At 39.3% G+C, this 15971-nt stretch overlaps 1 protein-coding gene across 12 annotated transcripts in view; it reads left to right on the forward strand.

Moving 5' to 3' along the window:
* The first annotated feature begins 986 nt into the window (after positions 1 to 986).
* Positions 987 to 15971, forward strand: part of mecom (MDS1 and EVI1 complex locus) — a 162900-nt gene continuing 147915 nt past the window's right edge. For 10 of the 12 annotated variants that reach the window (XM_008425356.2, XM_008425362.2, XM_017308039.1 and 7 more), the window contains exon 1: positions 988 to 1468. In XM_008425356.2, the coding sequence (XP_008423578.1) occupies positions 1432 to 1468 (37 nt within the window). In that variant the 5' untranslated portion in view covers positions 988 to 1431. Of the gene's footprint in view, positions 1469 to 15971 lie in introns of all 12 variants that reach the window. The other 2 variants (XM_008425368.2, XM_017308041.1) reach the window with 1 other exon arrangement.

The raw sequence follows: 15971 nt of genomic DNA on the forward strand, positions 1-15971 counted from the left end.
CCCCCACTCAACTGGCCGCCCCTTTTTGGAAACTTTCTGTCTCCGTTTCAGCTCTCGTGGGGGCTGAGCAGTTCGCGTTTGCACCGTCAGCAGCATCTCCAGCTGATGTCATTAATTGCCAATTACTTTAATTACATCCCGTCGATGCGTCTAGGCAGCCAAGCCACACCTTTAAGAGATAATGATTTAGCTGTATTTTAATAGGCTGAGGCAAACTCGTTAAAGAAGGCCGTAGCGGCAACAAGAATGGCACATTGTATAGAGTCTGCAACCTATGCGGCTATGATGTATGAACGGCGGTTTACTGCGATTTCAGCGGCTGTGCCGATTATGAGTGAGATAATTCCTTATTAAAAATAATAATAATTATTATATGTATATAATGAAAAAGGAACAAAACCGACAGTGAAAAATCTAATAAAAAAAAAAGAGATTTCCTCTCTTAATGGATCTGCCCCCTTTTCAGGTCAGATCACGTAAAAACACCCTTTTTGAGCTCTGCGGCAATTAGCAAGTGATGGAATTAACACACAAACGGAGACGTCTCAAATGGCCAATAATACTGAAAGAACTTAGCTTATTAATAACTGTCTGCGCAAAGAGAGAATGTAGAGGGAGGAGAACGAGGAAGAAAAAGGGAAAAAAGAGAACTCTCATATTAAAAAAAAATGGATGGAAAGTTTTCATTCATTTCCAGTGCTTCAGTGATTACAACGCAATTAAAATATGTGGACCCTCTTAATGGCTTTGACTGAGCATCTGTCATTTTTAAGGTTGATTAATGTGACTTCATTTGAAGAGGAAAGGTGGGCTAGGTTGTATCTTAGATGTTAGTGTCTGCAAAAACAGAAAAAAAAAAAATACCTGTCTTCATTCTGAAAACATTTTATTAAGACACTAAAACTGCGTCTGTAATATTAACTTATCACACCCTAATATTACATTACTAATATTAGTTTTAAAAAGTGTTAAAGATATTTTCACCATTGAAACGTTTCTTTTATTTATTTATTTTTTACAGTTGATGTAGGTTAATTTACAGTTCGATGTGCACAAGAACCAGGATCTATATTTATTTATTTTCAGCTCGTCCCGCTCACTCTCATCTCCAGAAATAAGCACGGAACGAGATGTCCTCGAATCTTTCCCCACACATCTTCACCCGATCAGTCCAATATCAAAGTAATAAATCGTCTCAAACTTTTTTCTTTTTTTTTTTTTTTTTTTCTGGCACATGCTGCCCGGCAGATTCCGCGCTGTGCGCATGTGCGAAGGTGTCCAGACTGACAATGCCGGAGAGATAGTGCGTTTGGACCAAGAAACCCAGAGAAAAAGGGGACAGAGAAAAATCAAAAAAGAAGGAGGACAAAAAAGAAAAAAAAAGATTCAAGAAAACATCCAAACAAAACCCACGCCGCAGAGACTGGCACCATGAGGTCCAAAGGCAGGGCGCGGAAACTGGCCACGAGTAGGTGCAACATCCCTTTCTCTTTTTTTTTCCTTCTCAAAATGCCATTTTATATACCTATAGGTTGTCGCTGTTATCACTTCATACTTTGTGTAACGTCTTCATCTCCAAACAAAAGCGCGTAATCCTGTCTTTCTCCCGGTAGGAAAGAACACATCACGATGTGGTTGTGAAGTGAAATAAAAAAAAATGTAAAAGAAAAAAAAAAAGTCAGAGCGACTGTAGAGGAAGAGCAAAAAGTTAAAAAGTTGAAGGAGCGACGAGAGAACTTTCTGCCAGGCGTCCGCTCCGCTTTTAGCGCTTCTGCTTGCATGTAGTGGGCGCTGTAGCGTAGAGTTAAAAAGTCCCGAGTGCTGAGCATCGGCGCTTATTGCATCTGCTGCGCTGCTGCTGCTGCTGCTGCGCACCTCTGTTTCTGCCTGAGGAAAGTTTTTGGGGAAAAGTAAGTTAATGGGGAGAAATAAGGAGAAGATAATATGTCGAGGGTGAAGAGCAAGACAAGTTGATTTCGAGTTGAAACAATGGACATTAAGAGTTCGCGTGATCTTGAAAATGACCTATCTCAGTTTTTCTGTCTGCATGCACAGCTCCGGAACTTACTGGCTTTAATTTGCATGTTATCTCTTTATTGCAGTTTTTTTTTTTTATGTGCAGAAAAAAATATTTTTCGGGTAAATTAAAAGCTTGGCATGTTTATTTAAAAATGATAAAAGTTGCATATTTCGGATTAAAATCGATTTGAGAACTTACAACCAATTGGCTGTATGAGAGGAGAAGAACGTTACGTCTGCGGAGGCATTGATTTGCGGCAATAAATTATGGCGCATGCTTTATTCCAGTCTGACGTTCTCTTAATCAGATTTTTCAGTTTGATTCATGGCGGGTGTGGCATTGTTGCTTTCTTGTTGTGTGTTTAATTGCTACCCTCCGAACGCTCCATCGGGGCATCTTTTATTATTATTATTATTATTATTATTATTATTATTATTATTATTATTATTATTATTATTATTATTATTGTTATTTCAGGCTGATCTGTCCCTGTCTTTCTTTAACTCAGAAAAATACATCCCAAGTTGGAGTTTTTTGTTCCAGACTTTCTGTACAAACCTAATGACCCTGACAACTTTTCAACCACGTTAGGTGACGTTTTCATTTAGACGTCTCTTCATATATCACATTTCAACCACAATTTAAAGTTGTTAACATCTTTCTTTTTTTTTTTTTATGTCCTCTCCACAAGATGTTGCTCGGGGCAAGACAAGTTGCAACATGCACCACGTGAACGTTTTAATGTTGAAAAAAAATAATACGTTTTCCCTCTAAACAACACAAGCATTCAGATGACTCCGAGTTACACTTTTTATTTTTGTTTTTAATGTTAACATTTTTACTTTAACCACAACATTTATTCTGCTCTTGTTGAAAGTAGATTTCTATTTGATTTTTACTTTGAAATGATCAATAGAGCAGAGGTCAGAAAGTGGTTAGAATTCATTCATTCATTCATTCCTTCATTCATGGTGCCCAGTAAAAAGGTGATACATTGTCAATTAATTAAATAAATACAGAACACATCTGGCACATTAACAGGGGCCTAAGTAGAGTGGGTGCGGGGGTGAAGAGGGGGGGGACTAAAAATGCGTTTGCTGATGTTTTGGATGTAGAAATGCATTTTTATATTATTCGTGTAGAGACGAATAAGTATAACCATTATGTTTTTGCAAAGAAAGAGAAAGAGTTCTCCTGGTATGTTTTAGAAGAGGAACGGGACGAAGCGGGCCCACCCTGGCCCTCAGCCAGCTCTGCACAGTGTCAGCGGTGAATATTTAAATTCCCAGACCCCTCATAAGGGGCTCTGCTGGTAAATGCGTTCAGTGAGTGCCTTCCCTCCTGTACAGAAAAGTCGTGTGATTAGGCAAAAAAAGAAGAAGAAAAAAAAAACTAGAGGGGTGTAATAGAGAAGGTGATGGAGAGGTGGTAAACGTAAGCGTGATAGATGGAGGCTGTCTGATTAGTCCGCGTGTCCAGATGTGATGCGGTGCGCCACAGAAAAACTTCCCACTGTATGTAATGCCAAGGCGAACAGGGCCGCACCCCGCGGTGAAGAGGGAGGAAGAGGAGGAGGGGGAGGAGGAGGGTGGTCTAAAGTGACTCCTCCTGGGCCTAATTAAAAGTCAGCACATTTATGTCTCAGAAATATCATCGTTTTTTTATTATCCAAAAAAAAAAAAAACGGTTAAAATTATTAACTGTTACAGATTTTTTTTTTTTTTTTTTTTTTAAGAAACTCTCCATTAACTTAATAAGAAAACTTAAGAAGTAGATGCAGCGGTTGTTTCCCATCCACTTCAATCATCGTCGCTCGGTTATACGAATATCTCCGGAATTTGTGTCCTCTTCTCCATTTTCTTAACTGCTGACATCTCTGATTGGCAGAGAAAAGGTGCGTCTATGCGAGTGAGAGCGTGTGTCGCGTCCGTCAGCGCGTCAACCTCTCTAATGGATTGTTCAATGGACCATGCATCTCGCGTTTGTTTGGCGGAGCTCATTAAAACGCTTAATAGATCGGACCATTTGAAAGGTGAGAGGAGCGGCCCGGCGCGATGAAAGTGAAATAGAGAGCTCATTAAAGGGCGCTTGCTGTCCCGGAGCAGCGCTCTCTGTCCCTGTGCTGTTTCGTGCCAAAGCTGCGTAAATACGAATGCCTTATATGTCCTTCAGGAATAATCGGGGTTTGAACTTGATATATATATATATATATATATAAAAAAAACGCATAAATGACTTGTATGACTTTTATGCAAACAGTGTTTGCATCGTTTTGTGAGTTTTTTTAATTTTTATTAATTATGACAAATTTGGTTACACAGTGTGCATTACAGTTTTTGACCAGATTAATACAACGCCTGTAAATACACATGATTAAACTGCAATAACACAGGGCATAGACTTTTCCTGTTGCTTGTGTTTAGGATGCACCTCGGAGGTTATTACTGGCTGGTGCCGTTTTCCAGTTTTCTTTACACAGCAAATTTGGAAGTGTTCAGTCAACTCCTACAGAGTTGAATTCAACACTTTGAAAGTGTCTATATTGGTCCACTCTGGATGGTGTAGAAGTTACACTTTTGAAAGTGTTATTTGTGATAGAGTTGAATCAACACTCACAGTAGTTGAAATTAGACACACATCAGTGTCGACTTACCCAACACTAGTGTATTTTGTCAAAAGTTAACGCTATGAACATGTTAATCTGACACAAAACAATGTAAAGTATATAAACATAGAAATCTGAGTTTTAAAATACTACTGGCAGGGTGTGCTGTGGTGGCACAGGGATTAAGCACAACCCACATATGGAGGCTCTAGTTTTCAATGCGGCTGTCGTGGGTTCGCTTCCCGGTCTTCCCCTTTTCTCATTACCCACTTTTTTTTGTCAATGTACTACCAAATAAAAGCCATTAGAGCAATTAAAACCTTTTTTTTCCAGAAACTACTGGCCATCAATAATCCCCAAATTAATTTTAAAAGACATTATATGCCACTTGAATCTACAAAAACACCAGTACCAGTTGCAGTACGTAATCTACTTTTATTTCAAAAACATCAAACAGCACTGACAGCAATATACAACAAAGGTCATACATTCATGGTACTCTGCACTGAAGGGGTAGTGTGCTTTGAAAGTTAATTGGAAGCGGCCATGGATGGTCTTGTGGTCACTAATAGTGAAGTGTCTTTGGTGCTGCTCTTGTTTTCACCAATATGAAGGAGGAAGACTTCCAGCCTGGAAGGAAAAACAGGAAATATAGCAGAAACATTAGGACAATAAATAAATATTCTAAAAAGAAGTGTGAACAAAACTAATCAGACTCACCTGTGTGCATCACCTTCATATTCAAATTACTCTGCCCTCCCAGTTTACAAGATAAAGCATAAAAAAGTCAGAAATAATTACTAAAGAAATTAGTCAGCTTATAGAAACATTTTTTGGACAGCATTAAAAGTCGTGCCAACCTGTCTGAAGAAATGTGTTGGAGTTATAATAACAGGCTTCAGTCACCAACATGACACACTGACAAAGACAAAACATTTTGGCAGTTTTTAGATGTGCCACAGGTACAAAACACCAGAGTCAAATGGCTCAATTGCCTCCTCACTGTGTATATACTTCTCCAGAGTCCTGCTAATCACCTAATTATTGTATTCAGGTGTGGTGCAGCAGTCGCACATCTAAATGCTGCAGAACAGTGGTCCTCCAGGACTGGAGTTTGACACCTGTGGCTTAGATCAAGCCAATGGTCCAGCACAGACACTCCCCCATTTTGCAGTCTACAGCCAAAAACTTTAAGAAAACGACCCCGCAGCTAAATAATGCTAACTCAAATGGCCTCCAGATTTTCCTGACAGTTTTAATGTTCGGTTAAGATAATAAACAGTCGTATATACGGTGATATCCAAACAAGTAAACGTACGTTAAGCGAACTATGCATATGAATCGATACTCTTGTGTAAGCGGAAAATTAATGCCTCCATAAAAAATAGTCAAAAACATGATCATTTTAACATGAAACTTACCTTGTTATAATAAGCTCCTGCTGTTGTTTGTTTTACACATAAAAGAGAAAACAGAGACTAATTGCAAGAAATTACAAAAATCCTGCCAATTTATGTGTTCACCTTCATAATTTTTCATCAAATAAAACATGAACCAAATGTCATGCTCTTAGTTGATGCTTTTGAAATTGGAGGTGGTAATGTTCTTAGTTTCAATAAATTTGATTAACAGGAAATATATTTTCTTGTATTTCACCTGCCTTCACTGATCAGAGAGAAAATTGTCTGTCTTTAGTTGCTATGTTAACAGCAATGAAGCAAAATAAAATGTTTTTTACACATTGACTTTGACTATGCATTTCAAAAATTTTCAAGCGTGACTTGGAAAAAAAGCAACAACAGACAAGGAAAGATTGTTGAAATTTTCACCAACTCAAAGCTCAAAATTCAATATGGCTTCCTTGCATTTATTATTTACATAGATGCAGTAATGATTTGCACTCACTTGTAGTAAATGGTGCTGCAGTATTTTATATTAGCTTCAGCAGGTAGACAAGCCACTAAACATATAAGCTATCAAATCCTGTTGTTTTTTGTGACTTGGAAGTGGATCAGGTTAGGTTGGGTTTGATGTAATTCCACGTCAGAGATTTGGTTTCAATATTCAAATGGAAAGCATCCACTGCTGTCACATTTTTCACAGCCATTTCATTTATTTTGCAAATAAATAATACCAAAGTCTACTGAGTACAACTAAAGGCAGCACAGGTATCACATGTGGTGTTCATACCACAGTTTAATAAACATTTTTTAAGACTATTAAACCCTGCTCCATGCATGTCAATATGTTTAAAGGTACGTGCAAACACATATCTGGAAGGAGTCTTTATGGTATGTATTTAATTAGTTCTTTATGGGCTTGTGCACAGTGTTGCGGCAGCAGTTTTTGACGGTCAGTTGTTGTGAGACCCAGGACTTTTTAATCTATCAACAATGTATGAAAATGGCTCCTTTGGAAGGTCTCTGATGTTAATGAGTCGTCCAGGAATCAGGCTTCAGGCTATAAACAGAGAGCTGATGAGGTTAGTGGTTTGTTTGGGCGCTGTTGTCACCCATTTGAAGGATGGCCTCTGTCCTGAGCCACAAGGGAACGTCATAGATCCCTCCCGGGGGATTCTTCCCCGTCTTTACTCCCCCTTTTCCAAAAGGCAGTTCCGTCTCTCCGAGATCATTCGCCATTATGTACTGGGGGAATTTCATAATTCATAAAATGCAGTGTTTGGATATTGGTGATGATGTGTATTTGTGTTGGGAGGGTGGTGATGATGCTCTGACCCAGACAGGCCAGTGTGGGAACACTAAGGGCTGGATGCAGGGATGGTGGTGGGGGTGTAGCTGTGCTGCAACATGTCAAGCCTGGGAACCAGTGTGTGTTTACAGCAGGGAAACTGTACCAATACAGAACAATGAGCGAGCCTTACCCCTTCTAAATAATAAAAAAGCAATTCTGCTTTCTTCCCCCCCCCCCAAAGGTCACAGAGTTAGAGATAGGGAGTCAACACAAAAGCCTCCAGTCTGTCGGCAGTCTGGTCTGGCCCAGCGCGGTGCCAAGGCTGAGGTCATTATCAACAGAGTCGTCCCAGGCTAAACATATTTTTATAGACTGTGTGTGTGTGTGTGTGTGTGTGTGTGTGTGCGTGTGTGTGCGTGTGTGTGTGTGTGTTTTTGAAACTGTGTGCTTATTCTGTTGTAGTATCTACATGCAAGTTTTAACACACATCTAAACAAAAAGCACCGCTCAGGCTGAACGGTCAAACTGCAAAATGTGAGACGTGCCAACGCTTTCCCATCACAAACTGGCGCACGATTCATGGCAGATTGCTGAGTTTAAAAAAGTTTCCATCAAAGTGATTTGTGTGTCGTTATGATGTCTGAGGAGATATAACGTCAGCAGATTGCTGATGGCGCACTTTCACCATCAGCAGAGATTGCTACAGTAGGATTGTGAAGTTAGCACTCTTCTGGCATGCTGTGAGGAGTCTGTACCTCTGTTAGCTAATTAAAGGATCTCAATCATTTTATGTGCACCAATCAATTACCTGGAGAAGGTGGTAGAAACAGGGCCCAGCACTCTGGCCTCATGTCTCACATCAGCTAACAACCATCAGTTACTTTATTACTTTGTTGAGGGCTTTTATGAGAAGGAAAGCAAAACGTGATTGAAATGATTTTTTTTTTTATTGTTTGCTGCACTTTGATATTAATTGCAGCTGCAGCCATATTAGTTTTACATGATAGGTGAAAAAAAAAAGTAGCCTGACCAGTTTACTGTGCCATGAAAAAGTATTTGCTGCCTTATGGATTCAAAGATAAAAAGATGAAAAAATATATTAAAAGTGAAAACTTTTTTTGTGTCATGTTGGGTATAGATAGAAAGTGGCCCAAAGTGCAAATCAGAGTGTTGATGGATATGATGAATTAATGTTTAATTAAAATCCCAAAAAACTCTTACATATGTTAGGATGAACACACAGGGAGCAAAGAAACACAGAGACCAAGGAACAGTAATGAGGAATAACGGACGTAACCAGTACGTGAGAGAGAGAGATAGAGAGAGAAAGTAAGAGAGAAAGAGAGGAAAGAGAGAGGCACAATGGAGAGAGGAAGAGTAAACACAAGCAGGGGAACTGGGTCCTCAAATTTTATGAAAAAAAAAAAGACTAAGCACAGGGAAAGAAATAAACATAATTTAACTAGAACAACCAAGAACGGACTGGACTGAAGTAAAACAGAAACAAAGCTGGTCTAATCAGATTCAGAATAACTAAGGAAAACAGATAAACCAAACTACAAACCCAGAAAAACCCAAACAACCCTACACAATGTGAAGCAGGCCAAAAGGTCTCACAAACCAACAAATCATGTCCTGATCTCAAGAAATTTAAGAACAGATAAAAGTCAGTAACATCTATCAGTCTGGAAATGGTTACAAACTCATTTCTGAGGCTTGGGGTTTCCAGCAAACCACAGTGAGAGTTAATACCAAATAACGAAAACATCAAGGAACATTGGCGAACCATTCCAGGAGTGTCCGGCCTATTACAATTTCTCAGAGAGAGAATGAACGACTTGTAATTCACAACGTCACAAAGTATCCAGAATAAAATCTACAGCTGTGCTCACAGTTCAACAACAAAGAAAGAGAAAAGTCAAAATGACAATAATGCGAGACCAAAACTGCTGCTGAGTGTAAATAATGCAAAGACAAGTTTCATATTTACTTAAGATTCACCTTAAAACTTTTAGGAAAATATTCTTTGGAGTGAAGACACAAAATTTTAAATTTTTGGATGATCTGGGTGTTCAGAAAAAGTACTTCATACCAACAGTCAAACATGATAGGTGGCAATATGTGGTTGCTTTACTGCATTGGGACCTGGAACTTGCTTTAATTGGTGGAACAATGGTCTTCTATAAAAACCCTAAGGAAGAATTCATTAGGACAATGAGAGAAAGCAAACCAGCATGTGGCACACACACGCGTGCACACACACACACACACACGCACGCACACACACACACACACACACGCACACACCCACGCACACACACACACGCGCACCCCCCCCACCTCCCCCCACACACACACACACACACAAAACCCCAAACAAAAACAAAAGGAACATTTTTGAAAGGCCTAGTCGAAGTCTGGACTTTCTGTGGCATGACTTCAAACAGAATGTTAAAATTGAAAAATAAGCCAAAATGACTAAATTAAAAATATTTTTACAACAAATAGTTGACCAAAGCCCCGCCACGGTGACGAAAAAGTCCCAATTGTCACAAATGTTTAATGGCAGTTTGTTTCTTCCAAGCATAGCACAATCAGCTAACAGGCTTATGGAACAGTTAGTTTTTCTCAATGCAACAGGTTGGTAAGTTAAAATTAATTAAAAATGCTTTTTGCATCTACTCAGGCTTTGCTTGATATGAAAATGACTCTGATCACTTGAAACATTTAAGTGTGACACATGAGAAGAAACAGAGTGGACACGTAAGCAAGCAAATACCTTTTCACAACCCCGAACCTTTTCTTGTAGTTTTGTGTTTTCCAAGTTTTTTGACCCTGAAGGGCTTTATTGAACTGTAAATAGGCAGGAAACAGGGTGAAGAGAGAGAAGGAAGACATGCAGCAAACGGCCCGAGTCTGGTAATCAAACCCAGGACGACTCTGTCGATGACTGTAGCTCCTGCACATCGTGCGTCTGCTCTACCAGCTGAGCCGCCCACAGCCACCTTGGCCTCTTCTTTATGTGAAAACTGATTTGTGTTTACCTTATTCCAGCTGAGCAGGCTTTATTGATTCTTCTGCACGTTTTGGAAGTTATCAGTGTTCTTTAAGAGTTGTAGGAACAACTTTATGCCTACAGACGGGATTAAATGGAATTCCTTGCTTGTGAACACATTTTGATGGTTGTCCTGGAGGGCTGATGGGGAAAACAGTGCTTACACACCAGAGGGAGCGCATAGCTATAAACAGGAATTACCCAACAATCGTTTTGTGAATGTGGTGATAACAGCGTGTTCCAGCACCGCTTGGGGATCTCCCTGGGTGGAGCTGGTTGGACCAATGAAAGGAGGTAATGAGAGGGTCGTCATTTTAGATTATTAGTAAGGAACAAATAAGCTCACACGGGGAAACTAGAAGTGGGATACTGTTTTCATGTATGTGTTTGAAGGTCATGCTTATTTGATTTCTGTTCACCTTTTATCTTTGCTGTAACTTGCACTCCTTCCTTGTGCTCCACCCTGAGGCTCATTTACCTGATGACCTCTCACCTCTGCAGGATGGGAGTATAAAGAGGAGAGGCGATCAAAGCTGAGGTCTTCCTCACGAAGGTTGGACTGCAGAACTTTCATGTAATAATACAAGAGGAAGGTTTTTAAAGAGGACGTAGCAATGAACAATCAAGTTGAGAATGTGATAGCTACCCGAGCAGAAATGATCAAAGACCTGCAAAGCAAGTAACGGTAGTTTGGAAACACAATCTCAACTCCAGTAGGATTCAGGGAACCTTTTCACATTTTGTCATATTGCCTTCGTTGGGATTTTACATGATAGGTCACCACAAATCAGTGTCTGGTAAAGTGCAGAGAGAAGGATACATTGCTTTCAAAACCTTTGACAAAGAAAAGTCAGAAATTTGTTTCAGATTTTTAGCTGTAATTAAAGCTAGAAGTCTTTTTGAATACATCTCCATCAGCTTTACATATCTGGAGACAGTAGTTGTATTTTTTTTTCAAGCTGAGCTATAACAGATGGATAGTCTGTATACATCAATAGGTTTTCACATTCGGCGTGAGGTCTAGATTTTGACTGAACTGTTCTAACAGATTAATACGCTCTAAATTAAACCATTCGATTGTTGGTCTGCTCTTATGTTTATAGTTACTGAACAAAAACTTACAGGAAGATAAACCCTCTGCTAGAGTCTCAAATCTTTTGTAGCCTCTAACAGGTTTACTTCTGGGATTGCCCTCACCTAGCTTTCCTGCCGATGCTGAAGATATGCTTTTCTACAGCTCATTGCTGCCATCACTGGGCTGCGTACCCTCTATGACGTGTTGCATTTTTCAAGTGCGACTTCATTTGACTTTTCTGCAACACTGGCTTTCTTCCTGTTATTCCTCCATACAGGCCACATACATGGAAAAGCATGTCAATGACTTGCTCTTTCCATCGGATCTTGTCTTTTCTTCTCTGATTAAAGTTCTTTTTATCTCATTGTTTTCTTACGATCAGTGTAGGTAAATGGCCATGTCTATGTTGCGGCATATTCCTTTAACTTTCTCTCACTAGGCCACATTTGGTATAGCTTGAATCAAAGCACAAACACGATTTTATGGATCTCTGCAACTCCTCCAGGGGTATGGACTGGTACACTGCCTCTCTGCTCCTGGCCTTGTTTTGGTTGGTTTTCCCTTGCTATTACTTTTCATTTTTTGATCATGGATTGAAGAGTGATCTGGGAAATGCTCAAAGCTTAAGATAGTGTTTATAATTTTTCTTTCTTCCTCACCTGTCTGCAGTGGTTTGTGGTCTTTGTGGTACTGTTATTTAATTAAGTTGTTATTTAGTCAGAAACGTTATTTAGTAAAAAAATTTGAAGTTCATTCTACTACTTCACAGTTATAAACTACTTTGTGTTGGTTCGCCACATAAAATCCCATTAAAATACATCGCAAACTGTAATTGCAATGTGACAAAATATTTCTGTTTCAGGCCTGTTTTTATTTGACTTTCCACCACAACTATCTAGATTCTAGTGACACTTTTGGTCCAGTATTGTCCTTACTCATCCAAGATTTTCTCTGAGGAAAGGAAAATTCACATCCCTGCCCTTAAAAATCTGCCTCGATGTCTCCCCAATTATGTATGCGGCTCCTTGCTGTTTGTGTATGTGTGCACTGTGCACACGTGCTGCCGGTCATCCAGGGTTGTGGCAAAGGAAAGAACATGGAAAAGAATGCGGGGCTGATTAGTGCCGCTTACCTGTGTGTGAACTGGATGCACCGGCGTGTGATGAGACCTAGGAAACAAGGGAACAATAGGACAGTAGAGATTCCTTTCCCCGTCACATACCAGCAGTCCTCTGGCCGCGGCCCCCCGCCTGGAGCTTTGATGAACCCTCCTCACCGCTTCCTGGGATTGTCGCTCCTCCGCAAACACAAAAACACGAAGAAGGCCGACGAGCGGGGCTGGGGAAGAGAGAGCACGGCCCTCTTCAGGATGTCCTGTTTTGATTAGTGTTAGCATCCTAAAAGCACCGTAGGAATATTATTCTAACACGGAGAAGAGCTTAATGGTGACACATACACTTCTTTCCACTCCGTGACCTTCAAGGTCAAATACACTACAATGAGCTGGGAATCAAAGAGCTGCTCCCCACTCAGTTATTCTGTGGAGGAAATCAAGAGAGGAAAAGGAGTTGATAAAATGATAAGGAGGGGTTACAGGCTCTGTCAACAGGTGTAAAGAATTTGTCCTGTCGGTGTTTGTAGACTTTTCAATAAATATTTAATTGTATATGAAAAGTGGGGATGAAAAGTATACACGGGCCTTTTAAATAATTTAGGAAATATTTGTCCTGTAAAAATTAACTGAAAAAGAAACAAATCAGTTTGGAGGAAATAGCAAAAGAAATTTCCAAAATCCAAAAGTGTACACTTGGGTAATATTTTGTTGAAGCACTTTTTGAATTTCAGCATCAATCTTTATTGATGTGAGTCTACAGGCATCCCACATATTGACTTAATCACTTTTGCTCCCTCTACTTTGTGAGATTACTCTAAATCTGTTTTAAGGATATCACTTGTCAGAAACTTCTCTTCGAGTCATTACATAGATTTAGTTCTGGAATAGTGGAATGCAAAAGCCTTCATTTTTGTTTTAAGAAGCTGTTCTTGTGTCAATTTGGATTCATGTTGATAAAAAAGTAAAACATCCATTCAATCTCAGCTTTCTAGCAGACAACTGAAGTTATTGGGTGTGACTGTCTCATATTAACAACCGTTGAACATATACAGCTTGACAAAACATTTTCCTCCATTCGAAGAAAAGCAGTCCCATATTTTACTGTTGGCTTGACATTCTCCTACAAGGTTTGCTGATATTTCAGCTTAGTCTGGATGTTTTGTTTTTTTTCTTTAAAGATTTCTTTGGTACTAATGGGCCTTTATTGAACAGTAGAGAGACAAGAATTAGATTTCAGAGAGAAGGCGAAGACATGCAGCAAATGGCCCGAGACCAGGAGTCAAATCCAAGACAATGTCACCGAGAACTACTATGATGCACGCGCTCTTCCAACTGAGCCACCACACATCCCGGGCCTGGATGTTTTTGTTGAGAGACAAGAATTTGGTTTTACAATCCATTTTCTTTGTTTAGAGACAAAAGCAATATGCATCAGGTTGTTCTCACAACTAGAACATGCCAGTATAACTGCTTTAGTGGTACTGTTGGCCTTTGGCTGCCTTCTGAACCAGTTTACATGTTTTCATTGATTTTCGTATAATGTATTGATCACTGTCTTCGCAGCAGCATACATAAACTGCTGTTTAATTGTTTTGTGTCCTGCTGACTGAAACCTCTGTGCAGTGAGATCATTTTTAGCCATTGTAATTGTTGGCTTTCAAAAAAAATACTATTTGTTTAATTAAGGAGATGTGAGTCAGCCGATTCCTCTTCAGACATTTATTAGAAGGATCAACACATGTGGTATAATACAAAAAGCTATGAATTAGCAGTGACAGGTCACACTTTTATACCTTACTATGACATTAAAACCAGATTACAGTTGTGTGTTTTTTCCATAGCTATTTCCTGACCTAATTTGATACATCTCCACTGCGTTGCACGTCCATTCTCCATTGATGCACTTCATTATCAGACACTGCTCTGAACAACATGCACTTGGAGAACTATTTTCTCTGGCTATGTCATAGAAACTACAAACCATCTAAAGTCAATTTTGATAAGCACTGCAGTTTTGCAGAGAACACATACCAATGATAAACACAAGCAATTCTCTAAAGAGACATATATTTAGGCTAAGATTAAATCTGCAAACAACAAAAAAGTTAGTTTTGTGCTTCAGCAATCAGACTCTTCCTTGCTCCAACTGTAAGTCCAGCAGTTCTTTATTCTAAACTCTGCCTCTTTCGTCAGTCGCTGCTCCATCTTCAATGTGTCCTTTTGGAATCAGAAAGCAGCAAAGCTTTGCTTCATGGTCTGTTGTTCTGCTGGTGCTTGAGGACTTTAGTTTGACAGGAGGCCACCACTTTGTTCACCTCAGCATCCACATGTGACCCCCTGGGACCTGGACGTCTCAGTCAGAGCCTGCAGCAAGACCGGGGGCAACGGAGGGGCGGGGGGCACTGTGCTCACTGGGTCAGTGGACAAGCTAATCGATTTTATCTCCGTTTCAAACACCACGCCAAACCCCTGTAGGCCTGATATTCACATGTTCATTGTTCAGAGGATTTTTCTCATGATCTCTCTTCTGATATATTTTTAGTTTTGCATGAGTTTTTATTCCCTTTTGCACTCACGTTACTTTTCTTGTGTTATCTTTTTAATCTTTCTTTAACCATCTTTGATTCTTAAGGCCATCTGCCCTTTTCTTAATTATCCACTTCTTTGTTTCCTTGCTCCTTTTCAGTGTAAATACATTTTTCTGTCAATACACAAAGGTAAAATTTGCAGTAAATTCATATAAGTATGCTTGTCCCTTATTGATAAGTCGTGTCTTATGAGACTTATTTTTTTTGATAAATCAACTTTGCAACACATAAAACGTAGAGATACATATAATCTTTAGAGTAGATCACACATTATCCTAGTCAGATTAAGCCTTGAAACCATTTTCTGTAACAAATTGTTAGGATTCCAATCTAGTTTTGTTTATGATACAGTTTAAACAACCACACAAGATCAAATAATGCATACATACAGTAAAACAATTACCGGAGTTGATAATAAGCTGAACTCCAAAAACAAATTTCAGTTTAATTTAACTCTTAAATGAATGCTACAATATAAACCCAGTCAGTAAAGTGAAAAGTCAATACAACTAAATCATAAAGTAATTCACAAACTGACCAAAGCACACAACAAATATTAGACAAAAGTAATACAAATAAGTACAAAAATATTCTTATATGGGAGAAAGATTCAATTGCATGTTTGCTTTTTTCAAAGATATGAAGATGAACTGAAGACCCATTAGCCTCCACTTAAAGTGCATTACAGTAATCCAGTTGTAACAACGCCATGGATTAACTAGAAAATTCCTGCAGAAATTTTAAAGGGGCATGCCAAAGTGTGCCCGTCGGCTTTGACGCAGCGCTATGATGTTAAAAATTAGCATTAATGCTAAAGAAAGCT

The sequence above is a fragment of the Poecilia reticulata genome, linkage group LG13 (assembly GCF_000633615.1).
Source record: "Poecilia reticulata strain Guanapo linkage group LG13, Guppy_female_1.0+MT, whole genome shotgun sequence".
Lineage (NCBI taxonomy): Eukaryota > Metazoa > Chordata > Actinopteri > Cyprinodontiformes > Poeciliidae > Poecilia > Poecilia reticulata.